The sequence below is a fragment of the Rana temporaria genome, chromosome 3 (genome assembly GCF_905171775.1).
Source record: "Rana temporaria chromosome 3, aRanTem1.1, whole genome shotgun sequence".
Taxonomy (NCBI): domain Eukaryota; kingdom Metazoa; phylum Chordata; class Amphibia; order Anura; family Ranidae; genus Rana; species Rana temporaria.
In genome coordinates this window covers 206703703-206719078 of record NC_053491.1, presented here as the reverse complement: position 1 = coordinate 206719078, position 15376 = coordinate 206703703, and the positions used below count along the sequence as shown (strand labels likewise).

Sequence of the window (15376 nt, the reverse complement as noted above, 5' to 3'; positions counted from 1 at the left end):
CAAAGCAGATTTATGTCCTTTGTGGCTATTGAAAAATACATTTAAATGAGAATTTGTGTGCCTAGAGTTTAGCTTTAAACATACAGTGGTTAAAGGATTCATTCACAAGCTCGTAATGTCAAAAACATTGTTTGACTAGTAGTATTTACTAGTATTTTGTAGTTTGCTCTTTTGGAGAGGAATAATTGTGTACATTTCTAGGCTTTTCCCCCTGTTTACATAGTATTTTCTGCATTGCATATTGCTGTTGTATATGATTGCAGTGCATATGAATGTAATATACTGCATAATTTATCTTTGCTCAGGACTGCAGTCCTTACTTAACAGACTTGTGTTACTTTATATATTAAGATTATCTGCATATGATCCTGTGATCAATAATAGGTAAAATACTATTACTAGTTGGACCAAGGGTTAAACATGTACCTAAGCTTTGTAATATGTTTCTCCAAAATTACTTGCCAGACACTCTGTTAGCATTGAAATCAAATTTTAATGAATTAAACTGTTGTAGCAGGTAGTTAAGCATAAAATAAAAATTATTTAACCACAGTGTTTAATCACAGTGCTGAATTAAAGTTCTTCTGTGCATAAAAATTTAAAGAGAATGTAATTCTCCCTAAATTTTAGTAGAGAAACAAAATAGAGGTAGTAAAATACCAAAAAAGACAATACAGTTATAAACACAGGACATAGGAAGTAACCAAATAACACATATTATTCAATTTTCATGTTCATATTTTTAAACTCACAAGTCTGTATTCTTCAAGAAATAAAAAATATGTTTAGGCAAAAGAAGAAATGATGCTCCTGTTTTATAGAAAATAGAAAACATTCAAAAACACCAAGAAACTTAATATTTTTGCCTGACAGAAATAGTAAAATATAAATAGCCATCTCCCCCAGGTAATAGGGTGAATAAACTAAAGTAGCATTTTCTCAGTTAGTTTAATGAATTGTGAACTGCTTCAAATATCCAGTCATGTGTAAGAGATGCTATATTTTTTAAAGATTCTACACATGATTGGATGTTTGATGTGAATTTGTGATCCAGGATCCCTGGACTAAGAGAAAAAAATATGACTTTAGTATATCACTCTAATTTGTCACTTAAATTTAACATATTAGCAAAAGAGAAGTCCATTAGTGAAATAAACCAGTTGGCACTCAACTGAAACGTCTTTCTTCCATAAGGAAGAAACATCACCATCTCATTGATTTGAGTCAATAGTCCAAACACTTATGCTTTTAATAATTAGCCATTCATTTTGGTTTTTAGTCACTAGAATTCGAATACAGTCAATGTTAAAAAGGACTTTATGATCTATGTTGTCCATTTCAAAGTTCCCATCTTTGAAGTCACCTAATCTAAGATAAGTAGTACACTTTTTGTTCCTTTTACTCCCAACTAGTCTTTCTCCAACTTCTAATATTCCATGATGCAAGATGTCATTTTGGCGATCTTCTGTTCCTGTGCAGACTTTGATTTTGCTTATTTTGATAGGTTTCTCAAACACAATGTGATAAAAGTCACCACTAGAAGGAGTCTTTGCCCAGAAGTATTCTTCTGTACTGCTGTATGCTTTATGGACATCATAATTTTCAAAGACATTCATATTTGTGTTGAGGACTGAAGGTGGGTTATCGGGTATATCAAATGAGTCCTCCTCAAAGTCATCATCCTTCAGCTTATTCTCAACACCTTTATAAGATGAATAATATCCCATATGCTGAAAAAGTGAGGGCTTAAATCGAATTGCTTCTTTCTGAGCTAACAGGCTTCTGAAATGAATAAGCAGCCAATCGCAAGGCATTTCCTGGTAAAACATGAGTAAAAAATGGGCAAGACGTGGTAGATCATAAGTGTGATAGAGCTTGCCAATGTATCCTAGTTTTGAAAACTCCAAGGTGACCCAGTTTGACCCTTTCCGTGAGTTAATAACTTTTTTAATTGCTGTCAAAAAATTCTTAGAACACCTGACATCATCTTCCAGCATGAGATAATAATCAGAAAGGTTAGCACAAAAGTTTAATAGATAGGCATAGTCAACGTTTTGTTTGGATCTAAATTTGACTCTGGCATCAGGGTCATTGTAATTTCTTTTCAGACCTTCTAAGACTGGGTAGAATTGTCCTGGAGTGTGGATAATTGCTAGTCTTCCAGCAATAATATGATGAGAGAATTTTCTTGATATATCTTGCACTATGCTTTCACACCAGCTCAGGTCAAACTCTGCTAAATGAACAACTACAGCTATTTCTTTCAGTTCTTCATAACTTGACTGTTCAAATACAGACTTAATAGTTTCAAGTAAGTAATTCCCTTTTTTCCTTTTCACAGATGATAGTCCAATAGTAAGGAACCCTAAAAAAAAAAAAAAGTATTCACGCCAAATATATTATACAGCATTTTCTTTTAAAAGAACGAAGAAGCAAGTTCTATGTACAATGTATATTCTATTCTAAATAGATGTTTCTAAAATGACAACAATGCTGTTATTAAAGTAATTGTAACCTTAAGGAGAGTTGAAAACGTGTTCCATTGGGCCTCGTACACACAATAGTTTAACCAGAGGACAACGGTCTGAAGGACCGTTGTCATAGGTTAACCGATGAAGCTGACTGATGGTCCGTCGTGCATACACACCATCAGTTAAAAAAACAATCGTGTCAGAACGCGGTGACGTAAAACACAACGATGTGCTGAAAAAAACTAAGTTCAATGCTTCCAAGCATGCGTCGACTTAATTCTGAGCATGCATGGATTTTTAACCGATGGTCGTGCCTACTAACGATCGTTTTTTTCCCATCGGTTAGGAATCCATAGGTTAATTTTAAAGCAAGTTGGCTTTTTTTTAACCTATGGTTAAATAACCTATGGGGCCTACACACGATCGGTTTGGACCGATGAAAACGGTCCATCAGACCGTTGTCCTCTGGTTAACCTATCGTGTGTACGAGGCCTTAGAGTCATCTAGCCTTCTTCCTAATCAGTTTTTTTTTTTACTTGCCTGTAATAGATTTTCTGCCTTTAAAAGAGCAGGTCACATGATCATTTTCTGCTCATGGTGGGTGGGCGTGCACACTGTAGGCATAGATTCTCATTTCAGGAAATGGCACTTGCCATCGGGTGTCATAGTTTCCAAGGCAATGGAACACAAGTGCACCCGGCGGGTACACAAGGGGGGAGAAGCGGCTGGTGGGGAAGAGTGGCTGGAATGCACAATAACACAAGCCAGGAGTGATGGATGGGGGGTGGCGGCTTAGTGCTGACTATGGAAGGTACAGGCATGCTGTGCTCTTGAACAGCGTGCTTGTACAAACAGCAGGATGACACAAGACATAATCTGACCATGGTTCATTTACTCTCAGGAGGAGGGACACAAGCAGGATCAACCAGGTATTACACAACATTGGCAGTCTGAAAAAAATTGTGATATTAAGGAGCACATTAATATAGATTAAAGAGCCAGTGACACCATTTTTTTTTAGGTTTACAAACACTTTAAATATACGCATCTACAGCTGCTTATACACAAGTGCCAACCACCCATTTTTGGTCATTTAACAACCTGAAAAATGTAAAAATGTGGTGGTCAAACAACTGAATCTTGCATCCTAAGTGAACTGATAATTGAGTTGATAACTGTCAGATTGGATAGTTGATGGCCACCTATAGGTTTCTAACTGAAGTTAGACCTTTCAGAATACACATCATAAAGCTTCCTTAGGGTAAACCTTTTGAAGGAGAACATAGCTCCGAGCCTATCCATTCTCCGGCCATCTCCGCCTTTTCCACCCTGCGGTCCATGTTGAACAGCGTGAACTTCCTAGTTACACAGGGTCTCCATATCCCATCCCCTCTGCGTTTTGGAATACTGGCAGTGCCTGCAGGACTGAGCGAGTGACGGATGCCCTCCCCACTGTGTCAATAAATCCACAGTTTTTAATGCTGCACTTAGGTGGCACTTCTTTTATTTTCATTTATATTAAGAAGAATAGATGCAAAAGATTGTAGGGATGAGCTTTGTGCTTGTATCTAACATGAGTTTGCACCCAGCCTGTTTGCAGTTACACAAACCACTGAACAAACTAAATCCCTGCTGCTGAAATGCAAACAAAGCATCTGGTGATCCCAGACGACATCATTGACACAATATGGTCATGAAAATATTTGGTCAATGACAAGGACCTCAAGCTGGTTGCTGACATTCTAGCACTGCCAGTGATTATGTCATCTGTCAGTAGTAGTGAGCCAACATCATTGTGCAGTGGCTCATTGTGAAAACATCATCAGGTGTTGAGTCATCATGACTGATTTTATGTTGCTGGGTGACACGATTGATGCTGAATTTACATTGTGGACATTATTTCCATGTATTTACATATACCCTTTTCACTATTTGTTTTTATTTTTTAAAGGGGGGGTGTGAGTTATGAGGTATGAATGACCCTGGAGAAGGGCAAAAATCTCTTGGCCCTCTTAATAAAAAAGGTGTCTTGCAATTGCAAAGCTTCACTGTCCTTCATGCAAGAAACCACCCCAATACCGAAAGACATCTGGCCCTAGTGTCATGTGTTTGCTGTCTTCTCTTTTCCAGCCGCCCAGACTGCATGCATATATAAGCAGTATGAATTTTAAGGTTAACCCTACACCTGATCAGGAAAAAAGGGGTTCCCTTTAAAATTCATACAAAACCATTATGAAAACATGTAGTCTGGGTGGCCAGGAAATGGATGGCAGCCCCCAGCCTTCCTGAAACACACTAGGCCATATATTTTTCAACATTGGGAGAGTACCATGCAAAGGGTATGTGGTACGCCGCCCGTCCCTTGCAAGGTATAAAGGATTCTTTCCCACCTCGAATCCCTAAGGGAATATGGTGGTTTGATGAAAAACTTATAGGAATCTGGAAGCCCTTTTATAACAAGTGTTCCCATTTATAAAAAAAAAAAATTTAAATCCAGCATTAATCATGTCATCTAAGAATGTACATTCATCGCAAATCATGACAATCCACCACCCGATTAAGTTTTCATTGTCACACACGGATGTTTATTTATTAATTTGATTGCAACGCCTGACAATGATGACCCATCCTGCATCTGACACTGAATGACAAAATCTCAGATGCTGCTGGAATGTAAACAGCACTATGGATTTTGCCCGAGATCATTTACCAAATACCATACTAAAATATATTACCCAAGATCCCTAGGGCTATTGTTTATGAACAGCATCTGTTATTTAGCTGTGGTAATACTTCAAGGCAACATTGTTGGGGGGTAGGTCATTGTTGGCAAGTTCAGGAAGGTGGGGGATGCACACATGCTGGCCTCCCAAGATGCATGCCTGGATTAGGATTTGGCATGATTTGCAGAGGTCCCCCACACTGGTAATTTACCATTTTTTTAAATGTCTGTTTTAAAGGTTACATTATACTACTCTGTAACTTTACATGCAGTTTAAAGCATCTCCAAGCATGTTATTTAAAAGATTAGCGTATTTTCAGTGTTGTCCTTTTAAGCCACATGAAAAGGCTATTTTCCTACTTAACACAAAAAAATGTCCCCCATGTTTGTGACATGCTACCCATGCCCTTTTTAGCAATAGCTTGCAAACTAGTCTTAAAAAGGTCTGAAAAAATGCAAGATTTGGTTCTTATAGACATTACATTATGACATGTTTCATGGACTTCCTGCATGGCTCATAGAAGCTACTGAGAACATAGCTTTGCCCAATTCTCTCATCCCTAACAATTTGTATTACTCCTGGCATTTTGAAAACATGCTTGAAAATGTATTATTTCTAACATATTGGAAAACAATTTTTTTTTTTTTTCATACACAAGATAGTAGAAGCAAACTCTTTTAAAGCATTTTGTTAACAAATAGACACAGTTTTATGTGTGTGCAATTATCTCTAAAATACATCTGACATTATATTAATAACTAAGGTCAGCTTGAACATATTTACCATATTTTGTTGTATTTACATTATTACGGTAGTTGTTTCACTAGTAAATTGATGCTACTGTTATTTGTAATTTTATTTGAATTGTCTATCTTTCTTTATCCTCAAGGTGTCACCATTGCTACTGCAGATTATCTAGTAGTATGTGCCCTTCAATTTGTTTCAGTTTATACAACAGACATCAAATTGTGTTGTGATGGCACTTATTTCTAAATTGGCTTTTTCTTGTACAAATTTTAAGCTTTCCATAAACCAAAAATTTTTCCCAGTTCTGAAATTGTACTGTTAATAATTGCAATGTTGTCTACTGATCGTATTTGTTTAAAACCCCACTAGTCCAAAAAGAGTAAGACTGATATATATTCTGTGGTGTTTACCATTTTTTAAAAACAAGGTTTGCAAAGGAATGTTTGCATTTACATTAAACTGATATAGGAAGCTTCAAACTGTGAATCAGATCAAATAATGTTTTTTTTTTTTTTTTAAATTGGCACAGCAAAGCAAAACCTGTCTAATTGTCATACAGTAAACAACATGCCTACATAAGCATGAATTACATTCAGATGGTTCCCCAAGCATACGATTGTATTTATTTTATTTATTTTGAAGTCTTGCCCTAGAAGGAGAGGTTGACTCAAAAGAGATATTTTAGTTATGGGTAGATTCTATTAGAAAAGATCGACCCAACTATTTATTCCCTGAGTAATTTTGGTAACAAAATCTCCTTGCCATAACTTCTGCCTCAATTTCCCCTTATCTTGAGATGCCGGATGTTCACAGGACCCTATTCACATTTGCTCTTCTTCTTTTGAAATTTTTATGATTTAGCACACTTCTAATTAGGTTGCTAGGTTGTCAGGCAAATGTAGTTCTTTTTGGCTCCTCTATAATCATTGGAGCAGTTGTTGACTTCTTTTGGCTGTTCTGGATTTCACAGGCTACAGGTTTAATTGCTCCCCCCTGCCTTCTGGAAAGTTCTGGAAAAAGGAGTAGAGCAAGGCTAATGGACAGCATTGATATTTATTTCATTCAAATTGAATTCAACTTAATTGATAAACAATCCAACCCCCTTGTACAGGTGTGCAAATATTGGAACTCAAACAAAGAGATTTACTTCTAGAGCCCAAAAGAGTTTAACTTTTGAGCCGTTTATTTGAAAGGATCTTTTAATCTGCAAATTTTACGTTTATATGACTTACTTTTTCTTGAAACAGGTATTCCTGCTAATATTCGATATGTCACATTTAAAGATGATGAGAAATTAGAGAAATCTCGTATTGTATGGACATATTGATCTGCATTGAATTGTTGAGTTGAAGCTTCTTTAAGCCTTTTATCTTCTTCCTAAATATAAATACAAAGCAACAAAATATTAATTTACCAATTACACAGAATATCTTGCATTCTTCTTAACACTATATGCAAATAATTTATGTAAAGTGATAACTTTATTGCAGTTGTTAAAAATAGCTCTCTATACAAACAAATTGGGTCCCAGATCCCACAGCAGTCATACATATACTGTATGGAAGAACTGAGAAGGGTAATGCCACGTACACACGACCAGACATTCCAACAACAAAACCGTGGATTTTTTTCCCAACAGAATGCTGGCTCAAACTTGTGTTGCATACACCCAGTCACACAAATGTTGTCGGAAATTCCAAACGTCAAGAACGCGGTCACGTACATCACTTCGACGACCCGAAAAAAATTAAGTTCAATGATTCCGAGCATGCATCAAATGAATTCAAGCATAGGATTTTCGTGCGTCAGAATTGCATACAGACGATCGAAATTTCCGACGAGAACTTTTGTTGTCGGAAAAATTGAGAACCAGCTCTCAAACGTTTGTTGTCAGAAATTCCGACAGCAAATGTCCGATGGAGCATACACGCGGTCGGAATATTTGACCAAAACCTCACATCGAACATTTGTTGTTGGAAATTCCGATCGTGTGTACGCAGCATAAGATTTCTAATGCTCCAAATTATTTTGCTTTATGCATCATGTGTTATTTGTAGCACAAAATTCCTTCTGGACATCATCATTCTGGTCTACGTATTGGTTTCTCAATAGATATACATTGAGATTTACTTTGTACTGTCAACCCCAACTTTACTGTCAGGAAATAAAATGTTTACTAATTTAAGCTACTTTCTAACAAGAAAAAAGATCATCAATAATAACATTTAGGGGTACAGGACCATAATGCCCTGTACACGCGATCGGTCAATCCGATGAGAACGGTCTGATGGATTTTTCCATCAGTTAACCGATGAAGCTGACTGATGGTCAGTCGTGCCTACACACCATCAGTTAAAAAAACGATCATGTCAGAACGCGGTGATGTAAAACACAACGACGTGCTGAAAAAAACAAAGTTCAATGCTTCCAAGCATGCGTCGACTTGATTCTGAGCATGCGTGGATTTTTAACCGATGGACGTGCCTACAAACAATCAGTTTTTTTCTATCGGTTAGGTATCCATAGGTTAATTTTAAAACAAGTTTGACATTTTTTAACCGATGGATAAATAACCAATGGGGCCCACACACGATCGATTTGGTCTGATGAAAACGGTCCATCAGACCGTTCTCATTGGATTGACCGATCGTGTGTATGCGGCATAAAGAGGTGTACGACTTAATTGAGCTTTCACTGTCATCCAGAACAGAGTCTGACTGTCCTGCCATTTCCATCTCTCGGCTATGGCTGAATGTGGACTCTGTGTAAACAGAGACATTAGTGGAGATGAACTAAAATGATTGGCTACTCTGTAAAGCTGCATCAGATTCTGTATGCACCAGTTTGTGCACCAGTTTCCCTCACTGACAGTTTGTTTAGGCAGAACCAGCTAATAAGTGCATTCTATTTACTCAGAACACTCCCATAGCCACAGCAGAGAGCTGGAAACACAAGAAATTAGCAGGATGGTACTCAATCCTCTAAGGTAACTATAAGAAAAAATATATTGCTAATGATTTTCTTAGCTATTTGCTGAGTGGACAATAAAGGACCAGTACTGCAAAAAGTCATTGCTGTGCTCTTTGCCCAGATCCGAGCATTAAGATGACTGCACTGTCTGAAGAGGTAGAGCCCTAATTGGCTCAAAACACTTCTTTCTCTTCCAGTTCTGCTGTGCAGGGATTTGCAAGAAGCTTAAATAAAGACAGATTAGGGCTGTGATGTTTAACTGGTGTTTAACTGGATTAAAACCAAAAAAATCTGTATGTTTCAGTTTTTCTGTATTGTGGACCTAACATAGTTTATATTTCCCATTGTTTCCAGACATTACTAAAATAATACAATACTAAGGGCCAGATCCACAAATATCCTGCGTAACTTAAATTTTCCGATTTAAGTTACACCGCCGCAAAATTTCTACCTAAGTGCCCGATCCACAAAGTACTTACCTTGAAATTTGCGGCGGTGTAACTTAAATGTGTCCGGCGCAAGGCGTGCCGAATCTAATGGGGCGAGTCCCATTTAAATTAGGCGCGCTCCCGCGCCGGACGTACTGCGCATGCTCCGTCGAGTAACTTACCCGACGTGTATTGCGCTAACAGACGTCGCTCCGACGTCATTTGCTTAGATGTTAACGTAAATGGCGTCCAGCGCCATTCACGGACGTCTTACGCAAACGACGTAGAGTTTAAAATTTCGACGCGGGAACGACGGCCATACTTAATAGGGCTTAGTCAAATAGGACTTAGCCCTATTTTTACACGACGTAACTCAACGTAAATGACGTAGATTTAGCGCGACGGGCCCGTCGGAACGTTCGTGGATCGCCGTAAGTGTTCATTTGCATATTCTAGGCCGGCCGCAATGGCCTCGCCACCTAGCGGCCGGCCTAGAATTGCATCCTTAAGATCCGACAGTGTAATTCAATTACACATGTCGGATCTTCTGCCTATCTATGGTAAACTGATTCTGTGGATCAGTTCCATAGATAGAAACAGGGATACGACGGTGTATCAGTAGATACGCCGGCGTATCCCTTTTGTGGATAACCCCCTAAGGGCCAGATCCACAAATATCCTGCGTAACTTAAATCTTCCGATTTAAGTTACACCGCCGCAAAATTTCTACCTAAGTGCCCGATCCACAAAGCACTTACCTTGAAATTTGCGGCAGTTTAACTTAAATGTGTCCGGCGCAAGGCGTGCCGAATCTAATGGGGCGAGTCCCATTTAAATTAGGCGTGCTCCCGCGCCGGACGTACTGCGCATGCTACGTCGGGTAACTTACCCGACGTGCATTGCGCTAACAGACGTCGCTCCGACGTCATTTGCTTAGACGTTAACGTAAATGGCGTCCAGCGCCATTCACGGACGTCTTACGCAAACGATGTAGAGTTTAAAATTTTGACGCGGGAACGACGGCCATACTTAATAGGGCTTAGTCAAATAGGACTTAGCCCTATTTTTACACGGCGTAACTCGACGTAAACAACGTAGATTTAGCGTGACGGGCCCGTCGGAACGGTTGTGGATCGCCGTAAGTGTTCATTTGCATATTCTAGGCAGGCCGCAATGGCCTCACCACCTAGCGGCCGGCCTAGAATTGCATCCTTAAGATCCGACAGTGTAATTCAATTACACATGTCGGATCTTCTGCCTATCTATGGTAAACTGATTCTGTGGATCAGTTCCATAGATAGAAACAGGGATACGACGGCGTATCAGTAGATACGCCAGCGTATCCCTTTTGTGGATAACCTCCTATGTTTCTATTGGCACAATCTCATAAATGTAAAATTAGTGATACGCATATTGCGAAACCTGTAAAAAAAAATGGGCAAAAATATAATGTTTGTGCAAAAAAAAATGCACCTCCACCTGGCCTTATTTTTAGTAGATATATGCATTTTATTCGTTTTATGTATAATTACTGTTTGCTTTATATGTGTAGAGGTTACTTGCGTGAACACAAGTTAATTTTTATTTAGCCAAAGTTTGGGAGATTTGGTGTATTTACTTAGTGTCCCCGTAAGTAATAGTGCAATTTTGCCACTTCCTCTTCCTGAGTGAGACACGTGATTGTGTTTAACGCAACCAGCTCTGTAGAAGGAGCTGGATAAAAAGGGAGGAGCTGCGGCACATTATGAGGGGATGGTAGTGTATATAAACAGCCGTGGGATGTCCTGTCTCCGCCCCTTACTGGGGAAGTCAAGCCCATTTGAGGTAACACGTAAAGGGGTGAGGAGTCACAGTGTTGACGCCATCCCGTGGGTATTTAGTTGTATCTTGCATCCTTAGCCCACACTACTAAAGTGCTTTATTTGTGAGTATATCGTATGTTGTTCTTATTGGATGGATAAACCTTTAGCAAACAGAGAGCACTAGATCTGTTTTTTTTTTTATCCTTATGTCATTCCCGGAGGAAGGTCTGAGCCTGGTGAAGCCAGTAAAGAGAAAGAGGGTAAAACGGAGGGATTAGGAGTTCCACGCTGGGCCAATTCATTAATTACCTATAGGGGATCTGCTTTATCTGACCTGTTAGTAAAACAGGGGTCATATTGTAAGGTGAGCGGCTAGAGTATTGAGGTGGAGAGCACAAGCACTTTTAACTTTTTGTGCACTACATGGTGAAGTCTTCAATTTGGAAGAAACTGAAGACTTTATATCACTTTAATTTTAGGGCTTTGGACTTTCACATCTATCATCTTATATGTATTTAAAGGGGTTGCAAACCTTGGTGTTTTTTCACCTTAATGCATCCTATGTACTCTCCGCCCCCCCCCCAGCCCCTGTTTTACTTACCTGAGCCCCGAACTTCAGTGGGTACGATCCCGTGTTGCTTTCCAAATGGTTAGTTGGCTCTTCATTGGTTAGATTGATAGCAGTGCAGCCATTGGCTCCCGTGGCTGTCAATCAAACCAATGACGTGGCATGCTGGGGGTGAGACCGAGTCATACACTCGGCGGCTATGGCTGCCGACTGAATCACAAGGGAGCGCGCCCACAAGGTAACCCCCTCAGGAGACAGCTTCCCAGAGGGGGTTAGCTCTTGCGGCAGGAGCCGCGAGAGTCTCCATGGGACCCCTGAAGAGGACAAATACAGATGAAAATCTGGACCAGGCCTTAGGAGGCATTTGCTTTGGGCATTGGCCAGGAACGCAAAGGGCATAGATTATGACTTGGATGTAAAATAGTCCTGCCTGTCTGAGACTATTTAGTTAAAAAGTAACTCAGGTCATTAAAATGTTCCTAAAGCACTGGCTTTATTATCCATACAATACATCAGCAAAAAAAAAATGTAGTTATACCTAATAGAAAATACTACAAAATAATTACTGAATGAAAACAGGGAGTAGAAAATGAAAACCCCAACTTGTCACATTTTTTTAATTGTGGTGACTAAACAAGATGCCTAAAGCTGTTCTGAAATTTTAATTACATCTAAAGTGTAGCCAACATTTTTAGTAATTAGCAAAAAAAGGCAATGGATGGGTCAGTATAATTAAATCATGCTCACCACAACATATTCATCCTCGATGTACAAGTTCATGAAAAGGAGACAAAATATTAAAACTCCAAGAACCGGTATTGCTGAACGTTTTCGGAAACATCTCATTTTATCCAGATATTTCAACTCAGTTGTTGTAGGAATAAATGCATATACTACCTAAAAAAAAACATAGATGATAAATATTTATCTTTGTTTCCAAACTCCTTGTCATAATGTTAGCAAAAATAAGCAAAACTGTTTTAGCAAAAATAAGGTAGAAAGCAGGATACTGTGAAATAAACTATTAGATATGATATTCCCTTATAAGTTTAGATATTTTTTTAATACATGTTTAACTAAAAGTAGTTTTGATTTGGCTTGTATTACATTTTTATAGACCTTCAAGGTCTACTTGATCTGTGACCACTTTGACTGGCTGTCCCAGCGGTCACATGATCAGGAATGGGTCCCGCTAGCTGCTAATCATTAGAGACTGAGAGCTGGGTTTGAGTGCGCACAGTGAGCGCAAAACTCATTTATGTATATGTGCGATGTGCGGGTGTGAAAGCCCATCCACTTTGCTGCAAGAGGTTAAAATAGCAATGCTAATTACATTCATTTGTATATAGAAAAATATATAAGAGGGGGAGAATAGTTTGCGGGAATGAAGTGCAGGCATCTGCAGCAGCTTTCCAAGCCCTTCCATCACAATTGAAAACTGAGTTTTTCTGACACTACCTGAAAGTGTCAGAGAGTTCCATTTATCCCCTCACCACTTATTTCTATTGGCTCAACTTTATAATAAACAACTTCACTGGCCTACAGAAATGTTCAAGAGATAGGAAAAGATCAGCAAGATTTGATACTGTATTCATTGTATGGAAAAGGTTGCGAATACAGGCCCTTGATGGCCCATTCAGCATATTGGATATACTCATCTGTATTTTGACCAAACTTTACATAAACCACAAGCAAATCTATATTCTTTGGATTTATGCATGTAGAATGTTGAGTGACTTTTAAAGTTGTGAATAATCATTTTATTTGTAGATGAATCATAAAGCTAAAATGCATAGGGAATAAATCTTAGTCCGAACATAAAGATCCAATAAATCTATCCACTTTATTTTGAAAAATTAAATGATACCACCTCCATTTTTGGATTCAATATTCATTGAAGACATTTTAACTACATTTTTTTTTATTCATCCTATGTTAGCCCAATATTAGGAAAGGTGATTAACAAAACGTTTAACAAAAACATCTAGTCATCCTACTGACATACTGAAAACGACATGTGACACCCCATATGACATAAATAAGATACCTCATGTGACAGTTCACCAACTGTTTAATGTGGAAGACCATTGGTATACGATTGGACCATATGAGCTTAACCAAAGAAAGCACAACTCACGCAATGGGATCATTTACATCTGAACTAAGTATTACTTCTTCTTTCAGAATAAAATAAATTGGGTCATAACATATTCCCTATAGTTGTCTTTTTTTGGCTACAAAGTGAAGTCTGGTAGAGAATAACCTATTTAACTTAATATTCATATTCCCATGGCATATATCTGTGTATTGCTTGTTTAATCACAAACTCTAAAATATATTGAGTAACAAAGGTTGAAAGCCATTAATAATTATTTCCTTGAAACATGCTTTGCAAATTGATAAGCTTGATCCCCATGAGACCAGTTGTGGCCCTTTATGGTTAAAAATTTTAACGGGCCTTAAAGCAGAACTCCGGGATTGGCAACAAAAAATCACCCTAAACATTAATACATTTGTGAAATTCCTTACCATTGATTGCTTACCAAGAGAAAAGTCTAACTGAATTTTCAGTAAAGCCTTGTGCACACAACCGGCATTCCCGGCGGTATAAAGTCCACCGGGAATCCCGACGGGAAAACCAAGAACCTGCTCGGTAATTTTGTGTCTCCCTCCCCCTCTCCTGTTCTTTTTAAGACATTCATAATTTACTTTCATTTTCAGGTAGGCAGGTAATATACGGTGAAAATTACTTTCCTGCATCCACAGATTGCAGGAAAGAAACTTGCATGATTCCCCCATCAACACACAGACAGTGCTGCCAGGGGAATATCCCTCCTGCCCAGCAATTGTATTTTCCCGACACAGTGATTATCACTAGTGGCTATAGCAACCACTAGTGATAATCATAAGAGAATCTGATCATTAATGGTTCAAATCTCAGCCAGTTCCTGCTGAACCAGCTGAGATTTAAACTGTCTATGGCTAGTCTTATCTCCTAGGCAGCCCATACATTGATCACTTTTTTTCATTCAACTATTAGGTTGAATGAAAAAAAAAAAGAAATTATCCAGTTCCCCCATCTACACTTTATAGGTGGATGGGGGAATCCTCCCAGTGTGGACCAGTGGTGGAACAACCAGAGTTGCTGTCCTGTCCCGGCTATTCACAGCGCTGGTCTTTGTCTCCATGGCAGCGGCGGCAGCACATTGGAACCCAGTGCTGGTTACTTTATGGGGCTGATGTACAGAAGGTCCAGCAAAATTTGTTGTTAGAGATGGGCTGCGCATGTTCAAAATTCCACATGCCCGATCCTGCCATGAAGCCCACACTGCACAGCGCTAATCACAGGCAGTGAGACATTTCCCGGACCACAGCTGCACAGATCAGGAAATGTCTCACTGGCTGTGATTAGCACTGTGGAGTGTCAGCTTCCTGGCGGGATCGGGAATGTGGGATTTCAAACACACCATAGCCCATCACTACTGGTTGTAGACAATTGAGCTCCCTGCAGGTTGCTTAGCAGCAGTGGGGCCTTCTCTGACATGCTGATCGGGATGCAATCCAGGTGATGCTCCTACTAAAATCCTAGTGTTAAATATCAGTGATTTTATTGATCAAAGCCCACACTTTACAGGCATAGAGCCCACATGGCTGCTGAACATACGGT

The 15376-nt window shown here is 39.0% G+C and overlaps 1 protein-coding gene across 2 annotated transcripts in view; it reads right to left on the bottom strand.

Moving 5' to 3' along the window:
• Positions 1-473: 473 nt before the first annotated feature.
• Positions 474-15376, bottom strand: part of MGAT4C (MGAT4 family member C) — a 149778-nt gene continuing 134875 nt past the window's right edge. For both annotated transcript variants that reach the window (XM_040344170.1, XM_040344168.1), the window contains 3 exons: positions 12457-12606; positions 7174-7318; positions 474-2365 (listed from right to left, as the gene is read on the bottom strand). In XM_040344170.1, the coding sequence (XP_040200104.1) occupies positions 1212-2365; positions 7174-7318; positions 12457-12555 (1398 nt within the window). In that variant the 5' untranslated portion in view covers positions 12556-12606 and the 3' untranslated portion in view covers positions 474-1211. The remainder of the gene's footprint in view (positions 2366-7173; positions 7319-12456; positions 12607-15376) is intronic.